We start from the raw sequence: 14,762 nt of genomic DNA, 5'->3' as shown, positions 1-14,762 counted from the left end.
AATGATCATTCTAGGTAGAAGAAATAGTGTAAATAAAGTTACATTAATGTGAAACACACCGCACCTTGTGTCAATTGGTAGAGTGTAAGGTGTGATCATGAAGGTCTTCGTATGTCACTTAGAAGTGTTTGGTAATCCTTAGACTATCACAGATATATATGTATAGGAAAAAGCATAGTATATGTACAGGTTCTATCCGCAGTTTCAAGCATCCCTTGGGGGTCTTGGAATGTATCTCCCGTAGATAAGAGAGGAGTACTGTAGTTGAGAAAAAATTCTGATCATCTGTATGCCAGGTATCGTATTAGACTTAGAGAGACAAAGATAAATAAAGACGTAATTTTTGTCTTCAAAGAACTAGCACCAATGGGTAAGACAGACATAAACCAGTCATTTTAATACTATATACTAAGTGCTATGTTGGAGATATGTACAGAGTGCTAAGATAGCGCAGAGGTGGATCCAGGACACAGATTACACACTGCTTTCTGGCAGATATATGAGCTGTCTTCAAGGATGAGTAGGACTTAGCTAGGAGAGTAAGGGTGAGTAGTTTAGGAGAGAAGACTAGTGTGAGGTAAGCAGGTATAGGAGTAATAAATAACTTGGTTTAATTGTAGAACTAAAAGTAATTTGGTGTTTCTGAGGGTTATTTCAGAGTTCTCTTCCCTCTTCCCTCTTCCCTCTTCCCTGTCTTGTCTTTTCTTTCTTTCAATGATATCTTACTGTGTCTCCCTCAGCCTTCTGAGTAGCTGGAACTACAGGTGAGCACCACTGTGTCCAGCTAGAATTATGCGTTTACTCTGCATAGTGTTTTCAGATAGAAAACTTGTGATAGAACAAAAATGTATAAATTGGACAGCAGCTTTATCTTGCTTAGTAATGACAAAGCCATATATGAGATACTGTTTAAGCTTTAATTTTTCTATCAGCTTATTAATTATGGAATGTCCAGTTTCCTTAAGTACTAAGTTTGACAGTTGGTATCTCTGACAAATTGCACTTTGACACTTCTTGTTTTATTTCAAAGTTTTTTATAGAGCAATTTTTGTGAAATCATGGATAAGTGAAAATTTCGTATTATTTTCGAATGAGTTCTGTCATGAAACCAGTGCAGCGCAGACACTTCGAAATATAAATGAAGTGTTTGGGAAGAATGTGGCTACACATAGTATGTCGATGGTTTGAGAAGTTCCATTCTGGTGATTTTAATCTTGAAAATGAGCTACATATGCAGCCTTGAGACCAAGGTGGATAATGATGAGCTGAAAGCTGTAGTGGAAGCGAATCCATCTCAACTGACGTGTGAATTAGCAGCAAGGTTTGACTATTCCTACAATATTGGACCATTTGAAAAAAATGGGCAGGGTTAAAAAAAGAAGCTGGATAGATGGGTTCTGCATGAATTAGACAAGCATCAGAAGAGAAATCATGTCAAAGCTTGCCTTTCTTTGCTGTCACCACATAAAGGTGAACCATTTCTATACCATATTGTTAAATGAGATGAAAAATGGATTCTTTTTGACAATTGCAAGCATTCAGCACCATGATTGGATAAAGATGAAGTGCCGAAACACAGTCCAAAACCGAATAGTCATTAAAAAAAGCTAATGGTGTCTGTTTGGTGGTCCAGCGCTGGTATTATCCACTACAGCTTCATGAAACCTGACCAATTGATTACAGTGATGTCTGCTGCAACCAACTGGATGAAATGATGCTAGCCATTAAGCAGCGGACATTGGTCAGTAGAGATAGGCCAGTCCTCTTGCAAGACTGCATGTTGCAAAAAACAACACTGCTCAAACTACAGAAGCTGGACTTGGAAACTCTGTCATCCACTGTATTCACCAGACTTTGAATCACCTGACTCACTTGTTCCAGGCTTTGGACCACTTCTTGCAAGGAAAAATACTCAATTTTCAACAAGCTGTGGAAAACGCCTTTCGCAATTTCATCACCACTCATGTTTCAGGCTTTTTTGCTGCTGGCATAAATGAGCTACCGTTAAGATGCCAAAATTGTGTCAATAGTTTAGGCACATGCTTTTATTAATCGTACTGCTTCTTGTTTGAGATATAATAAACTATACTTTTGATTTGAAATCAGACATTTCATATTTAATGACTCAGTAGCTTATTTAAATTGAGATGGATATATGTTTACCAGTATTTTTTGTTTTAAAAGTACATTTATTTTGTTACACATGTAACTGGTAGTTACTAGAGCCTAGGTGAATACTGCAGCTTTGAAATTAACTTGAGTCACAGCATCTCACTCTTGTAAGCAACGAAGCAACGACTATAGATTAACTTGCCACTGTTTACCTTTCTCTTTACTTGATATAGCAGATTTCATATTTGAAGTTGTCACTCTTTGCTGCCATGTAGATAATATCTGGAATAATTATATCTTTACAGGATGAATGCTATCAAGTAAGACAAGTATTTGCTCAGAAACTTCACAAAGGCCTTTCCCGCTTACGGCTTCCACTTGAGTATATGGCAATCTGTGCACTTTGTGCAAAAGATCCTGTTAAAGAGAGAAGAGCACATGCTAGACAATGCTTGGTGAAAAATATAAATGTAAGACGCGAGTATCTGAAGCAGCATGCAGCTGTTAGTGGTAAGCATATAGGAAAATGAAAAGTATACTTTTTCAACCTGACAATTGCAATTTTATAGAAATAATATACTATATCATACTATACAAAATGATATATTATAATTTATTATATTCTAATTGCCACTCACTAAGAAGTTACCATTTTTCAGTAACTATTTCATTCAGTATAGGTCATTTTAAAAATATAAATGAGTATTTAAATATCAACCTGTGTCTCTTTACGTAAATGAATAAATGGCCAATGAAAATAGTGACATTGGAGGTACTTTTAATAGAATAGTAAAATTTGTATGCTTATACAAATTATCCAAATACTGTCTTTTAGTTTAAAAAAAGTACACGTCTTTGATCTTTGCTGTTTTTTCTCATCTGTAGCTGACATTAATATCAGTGCTTGCATGTTTACTTTTCATCTGCTCACTTTAGCCCATCGAGGTTAGTTGGTGTGCCTCATGACTTCTATAACAAACAGCATTAAAATCCATCCACTTATCCAAGTCAGAAATCAGAGGCATTCTTCATACCTTTTTTCCCCCCTCTCATCCATCATCAAATTCTATTAATTCTTCTTCCAAATGTCTTAAGCATCTATCCTCTGCTCTCCTTCCTTGCTATATTTCACTTGGGTTTTGTATACACTGCCTCACTGCTGTAAATGTTCCCCTGTGTTCTCCTGCCTCTAACCCACCCCCATACTGTGCCACATGGCTATCAAAATTATCCTTCTAAAACAGATCAGATCAGATCACTTCCTTGCCTGAAATCCCTGTTAATTCTCCATTGCTCATAGGGTAAAGTTGAAATGCTTAGCATGCTCAGTCTGAGTTTCATGCTCTCTCTCTTTCCATTCCCTAAAATGAACTCTGTGATCCATGTATTCTAGATTACTTGAAATTTGTGCAGCCATCTTTTTTCTCTGTTGTCAACTCTATCTGGAAATTTCCTGCCCCTTCCAGACAAATAAATAAATGAACAAAAACCAAGGAGCGTGTTTTGCACCTTTTGAATCCTTTAAAATATAGTTTTGGTGTTACTGCTCATTGTGACCCTCTTTCTTTCTCTTCCTTTTTTCCCTTAGAAAAAGGTGATGGTTCTGCAGTCACATCCCACCTCTGCCATTTAGTGTTTATGTTTGGGATGGTTACTTAATCTGTGCCTTAGTTTCCTTATTTGTAAAATTGGTATAATTATACTCATTTCTATGATTGTTGTGAGAACTGAAAAATTATATGTATAAAGCATCTGTCATAATGCATGGCCCAAAGAAGTACTTAGTATGTGTTAGCTATTCTTATTTTAGAGCACTTTTCACATGAAGTATAACTTCTGTCTCTGTTGGTGCTTAGTATAAACTCTTTACCCGTCTTACTCATCTTTATATTTTTAGGTTCCAATATAAGCCTAGAACATAGTAAATACACTCAATGAATATTTGATGGAATTTAATTTTAATTTCACTGAATTATGAACCTTGTTACTTTTTTTCTTTTGTGCCTGGCTTGAAATGAATGGTGTTACACACAAATCATTCTCTGCAAGTTCAACAGTAGAAGTAAAGAAAATTTGATGCATTATTGACACACACGATATTATCTACCAGGTTAAACATCTGTTTAAATTTTTATTTTGAAAATAGGAAATAAAATGGAAATTGTCCAGAATATGATACCAGTGTTTTTATAAATACATACCCTTTATTAAACTTAGTTAGGGTTACTATTCTTACCTCTCTAACAGAATATGCTGATCTCAGTCAACATATAAAAATATTTGAATTTGAACTAAAAAGATGTTTTTTGTTATTTAAATGCCCCAGAAACTCTCAAGTCCACTCCTTTGTATCTATTCTTCCATTAAAAATAGTATCAAACATTACTTCCTAATTTTGTGCCATACTGACTCTGAAAGATTTACTATAAGTTTTTCATTGTGCCCAGAAGCTTACAAAGAGAATGTTAAACATAGGGTTGCTCATGATAACAGAAAAAATAGATCTTATGTCTCTCAATAATGAATATGGTTTGTTTGGATTCACTTTTTCCATATGCATTTTAAAACTGAAATATTTGCCTTTGTAGCCTCAGCCATGGTGTATTTAGTAGGCATTTCAATAATGGACATGATGGGTGAATGAATAAAGTATCTAATCATGAACCTTAATGTGGTATTTCAGTATATTTTTCTTATAGCCATACTCTGATTAACTCTTGGGATACGGGAAATACAGTATGAAAGAGAGAGTGTCTAATATTTGGCTTTCTAACCTGGGTGTTTTTGTTTTGTTTGTTTTTTTCTTTTTCTTTTCTTTTTTTTTTTCTTTTTCAGAAAAATTATTATCTCTTCTACCAGAGTATGTTGTTCCATATACAATTCACCTTTTGGCACATGACCCAGATTATGTCAAAGTACAGGATATTGAACAACTTAAAGATGTTAAAGAGTAAGAGTTTTTCCATCCCATTTTCATATTTTCTGAAAGTTGTTTTTTCCCCCTTAATGTTGATAATGGGATCTCAATTATAATTAGTTTATGGATGTAGTTCATTTCTTAGGTATTTAAAGTTCTTTCCTTTATTTGCTCTTATTTGTCTTTTTTATACCATCTCTTCATGTTACATTTTTTAATGTATTTTATAATTTTCTAAGACTTAATTAAACATAATTACTGTACTTTAGTTCTATTTCTCTACTAATCTCATGTTTCTTTTCTATTGAAATAATCCATTAAAAGGTTCCATTTCATTTTTTATCTTTTCCTACCTTCTTCTGAAACTGTAGATTTAAAGTGAGTTGAATTAATAATTTCCTTTACCTGTGTAGTAAGCACATTTTTCTTTGCAGTAACTGTCTTCCTCCATAGGAATAGAGAATGGTCTAATTTAATAATGGGCCAAGTTCATAACTAGGGAACTTCTCCACTTAAGACTTCATTGGTGATTCTCTAATTAAAGTTTATGACATTTATAATTCTTTTAAAGATTGTTGTTGAAATGCTGAAAACACTATCCATGTCATGTTGTAGAATAGGAGAATATAGTAAGCTTGAGTCCCTGGTCTTCTTTCTGTTACAATAAAAGATGACCTTTGTGGTTTTGAATCAATTAATTTATTATGCCTTTAGCTTCCTTATTAAAGGAAAATAATTCTTTCTTAATTTATAGAAATGTTTTCCAGTTAAATATTTGAGGGAGAATAAAGTCAAATTACTGATTACTTCTCATGGCAAGGGAAAAAGCAATTACTCTTTTTTGCCACAGTTTCCATTAAAAAAAAATAAAGCAATTAGTTCTCACAAAATGGGTTCTATGTTAGAGTGATTATAGCTAATAAAAACTTCTGGCCATCTCTCTCTATCAGAGAACATTGGTTTTTTAAAATCGAGAAAATATCCTTTAGAATTAACTAGACATTTTTGGCTATATTTCTAAATTGCCCCAATATAGTCATGAGTAGTCTCCATTCTATCAGAGAGCCACTCTAGAAGAACATATCCTATATTTGATATTTTAAAGGTTATTTTTTCTATTCTAGGATAATTCCTTGCTTCATATTTCTTTCTCTTCCTTCTCCTGTTACTTTTCTCCTCTATGTATCAACTATAACTCTGTTTCTGTCTACATAATACATAGACAAAGCACTTTTCATTTTTATTGAATAGAATTTTATGTAATTAACTTTAACACTATGCTACTCAAACTTTTTAATTTTTCCCTCATTTAGCAGAGATAGCATGTGTAGTTGTCAACTATGACTTTTTCCTCTCTATTGATGAAGATTCTTTGGTTATATTCTCTTGAAGACTTCTCATGAGGACTACAGTCAGTCTTGCATATCCATGGCCTCACTTGATTCAGAGCCCAACTATTCTTTTAGGCAGTCTTCACTTCCTGTCATAGCTAGGGGTGAAGATGACTTCTTTCTTTCCACCATTTATGTTTCTTTTTTAACCTGCTTCCTTGGGAAATTTAGTGAGACTTTGAGAAAGGTCTTACAAGCTTACATCTGCATTGCTGATGTGTTGGTATATGTATGTATGACATATCCTTTTCTCCTGCTGATTTGTAGCTGTTTATTTTAATTTTTTTCTCCTCTTAGAGTTATAATCTAGGTTCATTGTATTTATATTTAGAATTAGTTTGTATTTAACAAAGGTTATTTTTCTTCTATGTTTATGTTTTCTTGTTTTTTTAGATGTCTTTGGTTTGTTCTGGAAATATTAATGGCTAAAAATGAAAATAACAGTCATGCATTTATCAGAAAGATGGTAGAAAATATTAAACAAACAAAAGATGCCCAAGGACCGGATGATGCAAAAATGAATGAAGTATGTAGTTCTTTATAAATAATTATGGTTCCATGTTGATTTAAACATTTGGGTCTAGAGTATGAAGTGAATGTAGTATTTATAGGCAATGTTAAATAATTTTTTTCTATTAGTATTTCTATTAATAGTAATTAGAATTGCTAATGTAGAGTTAGTAGTAATTTTATTAGTAGCAACTAATGAAAACAATACTGTAAGCTAAAATGCTTACACTAACTATTGCTTTCATTAGTTTACTATTTAGACTGGATGCGTGTTCTAGAATTACTCCTAATTTACAGAGTCTAGGATGCCAACTTAAGTACCTAATTTTTAAAAAATACCATTGCAGAAACTGTACACCGTGTGTGATGTTGCCATGAATATCATCATGTCAAAGAGCACCACATACAGTTTGGAATCTCCTAAAGACCCAGTCCTACCAGCTCGTTTTTTCACTCAACCTGACAAGGTAGTTGCTTTAGAATTTGTGTAAGTTGAAATAAAATGCATTCTTAGCACTAGGTTTGGGGAAGATGAGGAGGTATCAGTATCAAGAGCTGGCCCACTGCTGTTGAACTGGAAAGATATCGCTATGAGTCTCAAAAATGTGGTTCAAGGCCGGGCGCGGTGGCTCACGCCTGTAATCCTAGCACTCTGGGAGGCCGAGGCGGGTGGATCGCTCAAGGTCAGGAGTTCAAGACCAGCCTGAGCAAGAGCAAGACCCCGTCCGAAAGAAACTATCTGAACAACTAAAATATATATAGAAAAAATTAGCCGGGCATGGTGGCGCATGCCTGTAGTCCCAGCTACTCGGGAGGCTGAGGCAGTAGGATTGCTTAAGCCCAGGAGTCTGAGGTTGCTGTGAGCTAGGCTGACGCCACGGCACTCACTCTAGCCCGGGCAACAGAGCGAGACTCTGTCTCAAAAAAAAAAAAAAAAAAAATGTGGTTCAAGACCAAAATATGGGCCAAACTGGAGAACACAAATAAGGTTCAGAGATTAGTTAGAATGATCTAGTAGTGTTTATGTTCAGTTTTTAGCCAGTCTGAAGATACAGGCAAAAATGTGATTAAAACGTGGATTTGTGGATTAATGGCCATTGTCCAAAATGGGAAGGAGAATGCTGATAGAGGTACAGTTTGAAGTTAAAAGTCCTTGATGGGGCATAAAATTGGTATGAGGAAACAAGTTTAGAACAGACACTGGAATATGCCCAAGACCGTAGGAACACTGCAAGAGTGTTCCCAAGCTACTCTCCAAAAACTCAAGTGTTGTATGAGATGTAAAAGGTATTTTCCACAGTCCTTCTTACTCCCTCATAATTTATCTAATTCCTCATAATTTATCTGATCAACCACCACTATTCTCTTCTGGTTTTTGAAGCAAAATGCCAACTACAGTCTTAGCAGTGTATAGGGATTTGGAACAGCCTTGTAGGTTTACTCAGTAGCTAAGATGGCTGTCTATTTTTAAGCATTCACCTTTGTTTGAGCAAGATAACAGGAGTATATGTGGTCTCTTCCCTGGAGGGTTTTATTACGGAAGCATGTGTTTTCTGATGTGCTCTTAGAGTGCTAGCATGTTAGCACTCGAATATGTTTTGTTAACATTACAGTTGGTAGGAGGTTAGTTTAAGCTTATTAAAGCAGTTAAAATCAGTGACTGAAATTTTGTGTTTAAACTCATTATTTAGTTTAAATAAGTATGTACTTTATTATGTACTTTAAAACAAAAAACTGCTCTATGCTTTGTTGGTGTTTGAACCACCCCATAGATACAGTGTTTTAATATTCACTGACTACTTCTTTTTCCCTTGCTTGTAGAATTTCAGTAACACCAAAAATTATCTGCCTCCAGAAATGAAATCGTTTTTCACTCCTGGAAAAGTACGTTTTGAGAATCATTTTAATTTTTATGTGGTAGTTTATTTTAGTGTGAATATTGGCATATTTGAAGAAATATTACGTATTTCTTCAAAAATTTGTGTATCTCAAGGTAGAAAATATCATTACTTAGCTATCTTCCATTTACTAGTAAGAAATAATTTTATTTACTAGATAGATGTAGGCTGAGATACACAAACTTACTTTTTAGCTTGTGTTAAAGCCCAAGTAGACCTTGATCCTTAGACTTCTTATCCTAATACCAAGATAAAAATCTTAAAATAGAAAAGCATCATTTTATGTCCTTCGTATAGTAAGAGTTTATCTGTGTTCATTGTTGACTATACATTATATTTGTTCTCACTTTCTGTGTAAACCTTTTTGTCCAAATAAATAAGAAACTCAACTATTATACTATATATATAGTTTTTAATTTGTTCAAGTGATGTTCAATTTATAATTCTTTGTTTAAGGATTGGGACTTTTTTTATGATTTGTATGTGAATACCTTGATAGAGATGTTAATTATGGTTCTTTACATGTAAGTTCTTTTGGCTTTTCCTAATAAAAAGAGATGTACATTTCTCATTTCAGCCTAAAACAACCAATGTTCTAGGAGCTGTTAATAAACCACTTTCATCAGCAGGCAAACAATCTCAGACCAAATCATCACGAATGGAAACTGTAAGCAATGCAAGTAGCAGCTCAAATCCAAGCTCTCCTGGAAGAATAAAAGGGAGGTAAGTATTGAAATATCACACTTTACATTTAGGATTCCAGCAAGGCTATGAGATCTAAAATAATATAAACCAAAACATTTCATGTCAGTGAATGGAAATGAATGCATAACTTAACTTTCCCGTTTAACATTGGTAGTCACAAGTTCATGTTTATTTGCTTGCTCATTTTGGATGGGTGCTCAATCTTAGCCTTTCGTACTTTAGCTTCTTGGGGTAATCTGTGTTAGTACACATAAACTAGTTTCTAACCTCAGTGTCTGGCAATTGTAAAACTCTTATATTGTGGTACACACATAAGTAGAAAACCTAGTCATTAAAATGATGAGGGCTGAGTCAGTATGGAAGAGTTTCCACAACACATTATTGAGTGATAAAGGCAAAGTGTATAAAAGAGTATTATGGTATCTTTAAGTTTTGAAAAAGGATTTATATTCACATTTTTAATATATGCATAAAAAGTTTTTTGAAGAATATACAAAATCTTACCATTGTTTATGATAACCTAGTATAGGAGGGAGATTATTGTATACTTTTTGGTATAGTTTGAATTTCTTTCTACCATGTACATTTATAAACTCTTTGTTTAAATAGTTTTAAAAATGATTCTTTTTTTCTTTTTTAAGGAATAATAGGAAAAATAATTAACCCTTTCACTGATTTTAACATAAGTGCTTAGGACACCATTTGTTAGCAGGGTATTGTATGGAGCTCAACTGCCACTATTTGGGGGTTTGCCAAGTTGTTATGAAAGACTGTGCTATCTTTTGCATTGTTTGTAACCAATCAGTAAAGAAAGGAGGAGACATTTTAAAATATCTTACCAATTTCCTTATTTTTAATAAATTTTGAATGATATGTAGTATGATAAAATAGAAGAAAAAATTACATCTATAGCTTTTATTTTGTTTTAAATTCCTGTATTAATCATAACTTTAGTAGCTAATACCTATGTGACCCTTCAGCTGTATCAGTTGGACATTTTCTAGCAGATAGTCTCATATGTAACATGACCAAAAGCATTTCCATCAGCTTATTTTTTAAATTACTGGGTTTTCTCCTTGAATTCCTGTTATAATCAAAAGTGATCTAATTTACCCAGTAATCTAGGCTAAAAGTCTCAAAATTACTTGATTCTTCCTCCATCTATATTTGTTCACTTGCTAAGTTTTGCCAATTTTTTTTCTATATAATGTTTTGTATTTCTCTTTTTACTGTTATCATTTAGTTCATTTTTTTTCTTTAATTGTAGTATTTGACTATTTCCCTTTTTATTCCTCTCACAATGGTATGTTGTATCACTGCTAAATAATTTTTAAAAATGCTAATGTTGTCATGTTATTTCATTATTCAGAAATCTTAATTGGCTCCCTTGTTTGCTTTCAAAATAATTGTAGTTTCACCCTTTTCTTATTTCCTATTGTTATTCAGCATAAATGTGTCTTAATTTTCCTCCTGTACTTTTTCAATGTTCTTTTCTTTAAATGTCCCTTCAACCTTTGACCAATCTCTGTTGTTACTTTTTTCCCTCTGAATTCCATCTGTTCAGTAGGACTCTTTGTTTTGGAATGAGCTAGGTATGTTTGAGAGACCAGTTTGCTTGGAGAGTAGGAATGAGGGAAACATGGTAAGAGAGGAAGTTGAGAAGTAGCCAGGTTATGTCTGGACATTGTGAATCATGGTAAGAATTTGGATTTGATTTTAAGTGCAACTGGAAGATATTGTCACAGAGTCTGGAGATCTAATTTGTACTTTTAAAGAAATTTCCCAGACAATTTATGCAGAATGTGCTACAGAGGAGCTAGCATTGAGATAGAAAAACCAGTTAGGAGTCAGTTAATAGTAATCTAGGGAAGGGATGAAGAGGGAAGATGGTAAATAGTCAAATTTTGATTTTATTTTGATGTTAGATCCAAATGGTCTTGCTGATGGATTGGATGTGAATATTTAGGGAAAGGGAAGATTTTAAAGATGCATCCTGGGTTTTTTACCTGAAAAAATGGATATATGGTGGTGCCATTTACTGAGAAATAGAAGCCTTGAGGAGGAATAGGCTGTGTGTTTATATGTGTCTGTTTGGGGGAGGTGGGGAAAAGAGGAGTGTCCAAATAACTTTTGGCTGTGTTAAAGTTCAGGTGCTTGATAGAATTTCACCTAAAGTATTGAGTAGACAATTGGATATGTGAGTTTAGGACTCAGGATGGTGGTACCAGAGATTGAGATTTAGGGTTCAACAATGTATAAATGGTTTTAACAACCAGATAAAGATGAGACCACCCAGGACAAAAACCTGGACCTTTATACCAGTGAATAAGAGCATGTGCTGTTAATTCATTTAACAAGTATATATTGAGTGCCTACTCTATGCCTGGCACTGATTCAAGTGCATAGTATACATTGGTAAGTAAAATTGACAAAAGATTCATGCTTACATTCTAGTAAGGAAAGGTAGTCAGCAAATAATAAATGTAACAACTATAGTTTGTTAGAGGGTGTTAAATGCTACATACAGAGAGAAGAAAAAGTAGAATGGGAATAGGGCAGGTTGCAGTGTGGACCAGTCTAACTTACCAACAAAAAAAGTTTTAATTTGCTCTATGTTCCCTCCAAAATAGAATTTCAGTTTTAAAAACACTTAGGAAAAAAACTTTTATGTGTTTTTTTTAAAATTTCCTCACTATACTAAATTAAATGAGCTTCACTGCTTATTGATTTGGTGCTAAATATCATAGAATAAAACTGATTAATTTTTTAAAAGAATGAAACTTTTCCCTATAAAGCTACACTAGGGAACAGAAAGATCTTCTAAGGTTATTTGATAGTAATAACAATTATAAATGTCTATATTGAAAGGCTTGATAGTTCTGAAATGGATCACAGTGAAAATGAAGATTACACAATGTCTTCACCTTTGCCGGGGAAGAAAAGTGACAAGAGAGAAGACTCTGATCTTGTAAGGGTGAGATATTTGCATTGATTTTATAATATTAATAATTTTACTATATAAATAGTAATTTTTACACTGAAACCAGTTAACATTACTATCAAATTTGACATTTGATTTTGTTTTAGTGGTTTTAATCACAAATTTGAGTTTATAATTATCCATTACTATGTAATTTAAGTATATTGAATCTCTGTGTTGCTTCTCATTGTGATAAGTAATCTTAATTCTTAGGTCTTTGGAATGAAACATGTCAATTCCATACTCAGAATTGCTTGTTTTTTTGTTTTTGGGGTCTGGGGGTTTTTGGTTTGTTTAAACACAGTATGTTTAGACTTACCCATAGAGAATGAGAATGGAACAAGAGTTCTTCAAGGCTTTTCCATTTAGTTGATTTATTGAGCCTTTTACTAAATAAGCTTCTAGTAAAGGTAGGAAGTGCCTCAGTTCTCATGAAGTTTTTACTCAGTTTTTAAATCTTTATATAAATGATAACTTGTGTGGTAGACACAATTTATAAATGTCATTTGAATAAAATTTGGTAAAGTTTTAGTATATATACAGAATACAGTTATGTATTCCAGCACAACTCAATGGACTTAATATTTGGGCTCATTTTGACTTTTCAGTTCATCTACTAACCATTTCCTGAATAAATAATTAGGCTCTCGGAATCAGTTTTCTTATGTGTAAACTATGGATACTTAGTTGGTTGCGTTTATGAGAATAAATGAATTAGCCTAAATGAATTGTTGCTGCTATTTTATGGTGGTTATAATGATTAATACTTTTGATTAATGGTTATTATAGTGATAAAAGTTAAAGTGTTTGAATCTACTTGATTAATAGAGGGTAGGGGATTATCAACAAAATAATTACTCTTGCTTTCTCTGCCCCTCTTGTTTTCTTCCACTGGGCCAATATTACACATCTCAGTGTTTTGGGGGGGTTTCTTCAGTAATTTATTTTGCCAGATTGTTTCTCTTTCCACTTAGAAAAAATTATCCTAAAATTCTTACCAAATCCTTACTACATGTACTGTAAATTCTGATGTTTATTGGCTGTTTAAAAATTTCACCTAAGCAAAATTAAAAGTTGATCATTTAGCCTGAAAGGAATCTTGTTATCTGGATTTACAAGAGAATCCTTGAGTTGGAAAAGCTATTTATGTCTTCTGTTTCTTACTTAGTGTAAAAATTCTTTATTATTCATGAGAGTTGGTCACCATGTTCTTGCAAATGCCTTAAATGGAGTGCTCATGATTTCTCTCATTTGTTAGAAAAGTCTACTAGGTCACTAATACCCACACCCATATTGTACCACACCCATAACCATATGCTCAACCCCGAGGAAAGTTGGGAAACATGGTTTTTATTAATTCTTAATATTTCTTATTCCATATCTCTGCTTCTACCTTTTGAAGCAGTAAAGAGCAAAGTCTACTCTATGTCTCATAGAACAGTTTGAAATTTCTGAGCTCTTGAGATTTATTTGTATAATTGTAATTGGAGGCCTTTTACTATCTGTTGTGGCATGGATAGCATGTAACATTGGGTTTAGAGGTGCCAGAAGTACCTTATTAAATAAGCTGGTTATGACTGAAGTACCCTCAAAGAGATGAGCATTATGAGATACAATTTCAATTTAAATACCCACATATTATAGTGAAAGAGTACAGCTTCACATTGAAATTTTATAGCAAAGAAATTATTCTTTATATACATTTATGTAAATGTAAATAACATCTTTTCCCTATTTGTTACTCTCGACCTCAGTTTTATACTCTGTTTTTAAAATAATGTGTAGAATGAAAAAGAAATCAGACTGTGGTGTTTGAGGAAATTGGATTATTTTATGGTATTGTGGACACTGGATTTTATATTTACCATCAACCTATTCCAAAGCATAAAGAAATTCAACCACCTTTTTAGATCTTTGGACAGCAAAAAGATTTGTAGCATTTAAAATTAGAAGTGACATTTTAAATTTAGTTTTAATTTTTCTCTTTTGATTTTTGAGTAACAACAGTTAATTTTAAATTTATGCACAAAAACTCTAAATATTAACAAACTAAATCGAATCATCTATAGATCTTCTCCCCCCAATGTAAGGATAGATTAATGATAAAAAAAAATCTTTTAATATAATAAATTAATAAACCAAATAAGAAAAACAAAAACATGATAATTTCAGATCATGCCAAGAAGACATGCATAACACTTAAAATCCGTTCTTGACAAATACGAACTCTTAGTAAACTAGTTCAAGAG

General features: G+C 33.1%; 1 protein-coding gene across 1 annotated transcript in view; it reads left to right on the top strand.

The window, feature by feature from the left end:
- PDS5B (PDS5 cohesin associated factor B) overlaps window positions 1-14,762 on the top strand; it is a 165,045-nt gene that overhangs the window by 136,785 nt on the left and 13,498 nt on the right. The window contains exons 25-31 of the mRNA XM_069467361.1: window positions 2,418-2,622; window positions 4,948-5,062; window positions 6,814-6,946; window positions 7,278-7,397; window positions 8,752-8,814; window positions 9,406-9,551; window positions 12,402-12,507. Coding sequence (XP_069323462.1) covers window positions 2,418-2,622; window positions 4,948-5,062; window positions 6,814-6,946; window positions 7,278-7,397; window positions 8,752-8,814; window positions 9,406-9,551; window positions 12,402-12,507 — 888 coding nt within the window. The remainder of the gene's footprint in view (window positions 1-2,417; window positions 2,623-4,947; window positions 5,063-6,813; window positions 6,947-7,277; window positions 7,398-8,751; window positions 8,815-9,405; window positions 9,552-12,401; window positions 12,508-14,762) is intronic.

This window comes from Eulemur rufifrons, chromosome 4 (genome assembly GCF_041146395.1).
Source record: "Eulemur rufifrons isolate Redbay chromosome 4, OSU_ERuf_1, whole genome shotgun sequence".
In the NCBI taxonomy this organism is placed as follows: domain Eukaryota; kingdom Metazoa; phylum Chordata; class Mammalia; order Primates; family Lemuridae; genus Eulemur; species Eulemur rufifrons.
This window is presented reverse-complemented; position numbering and strand designations above follow the sequence as displayed.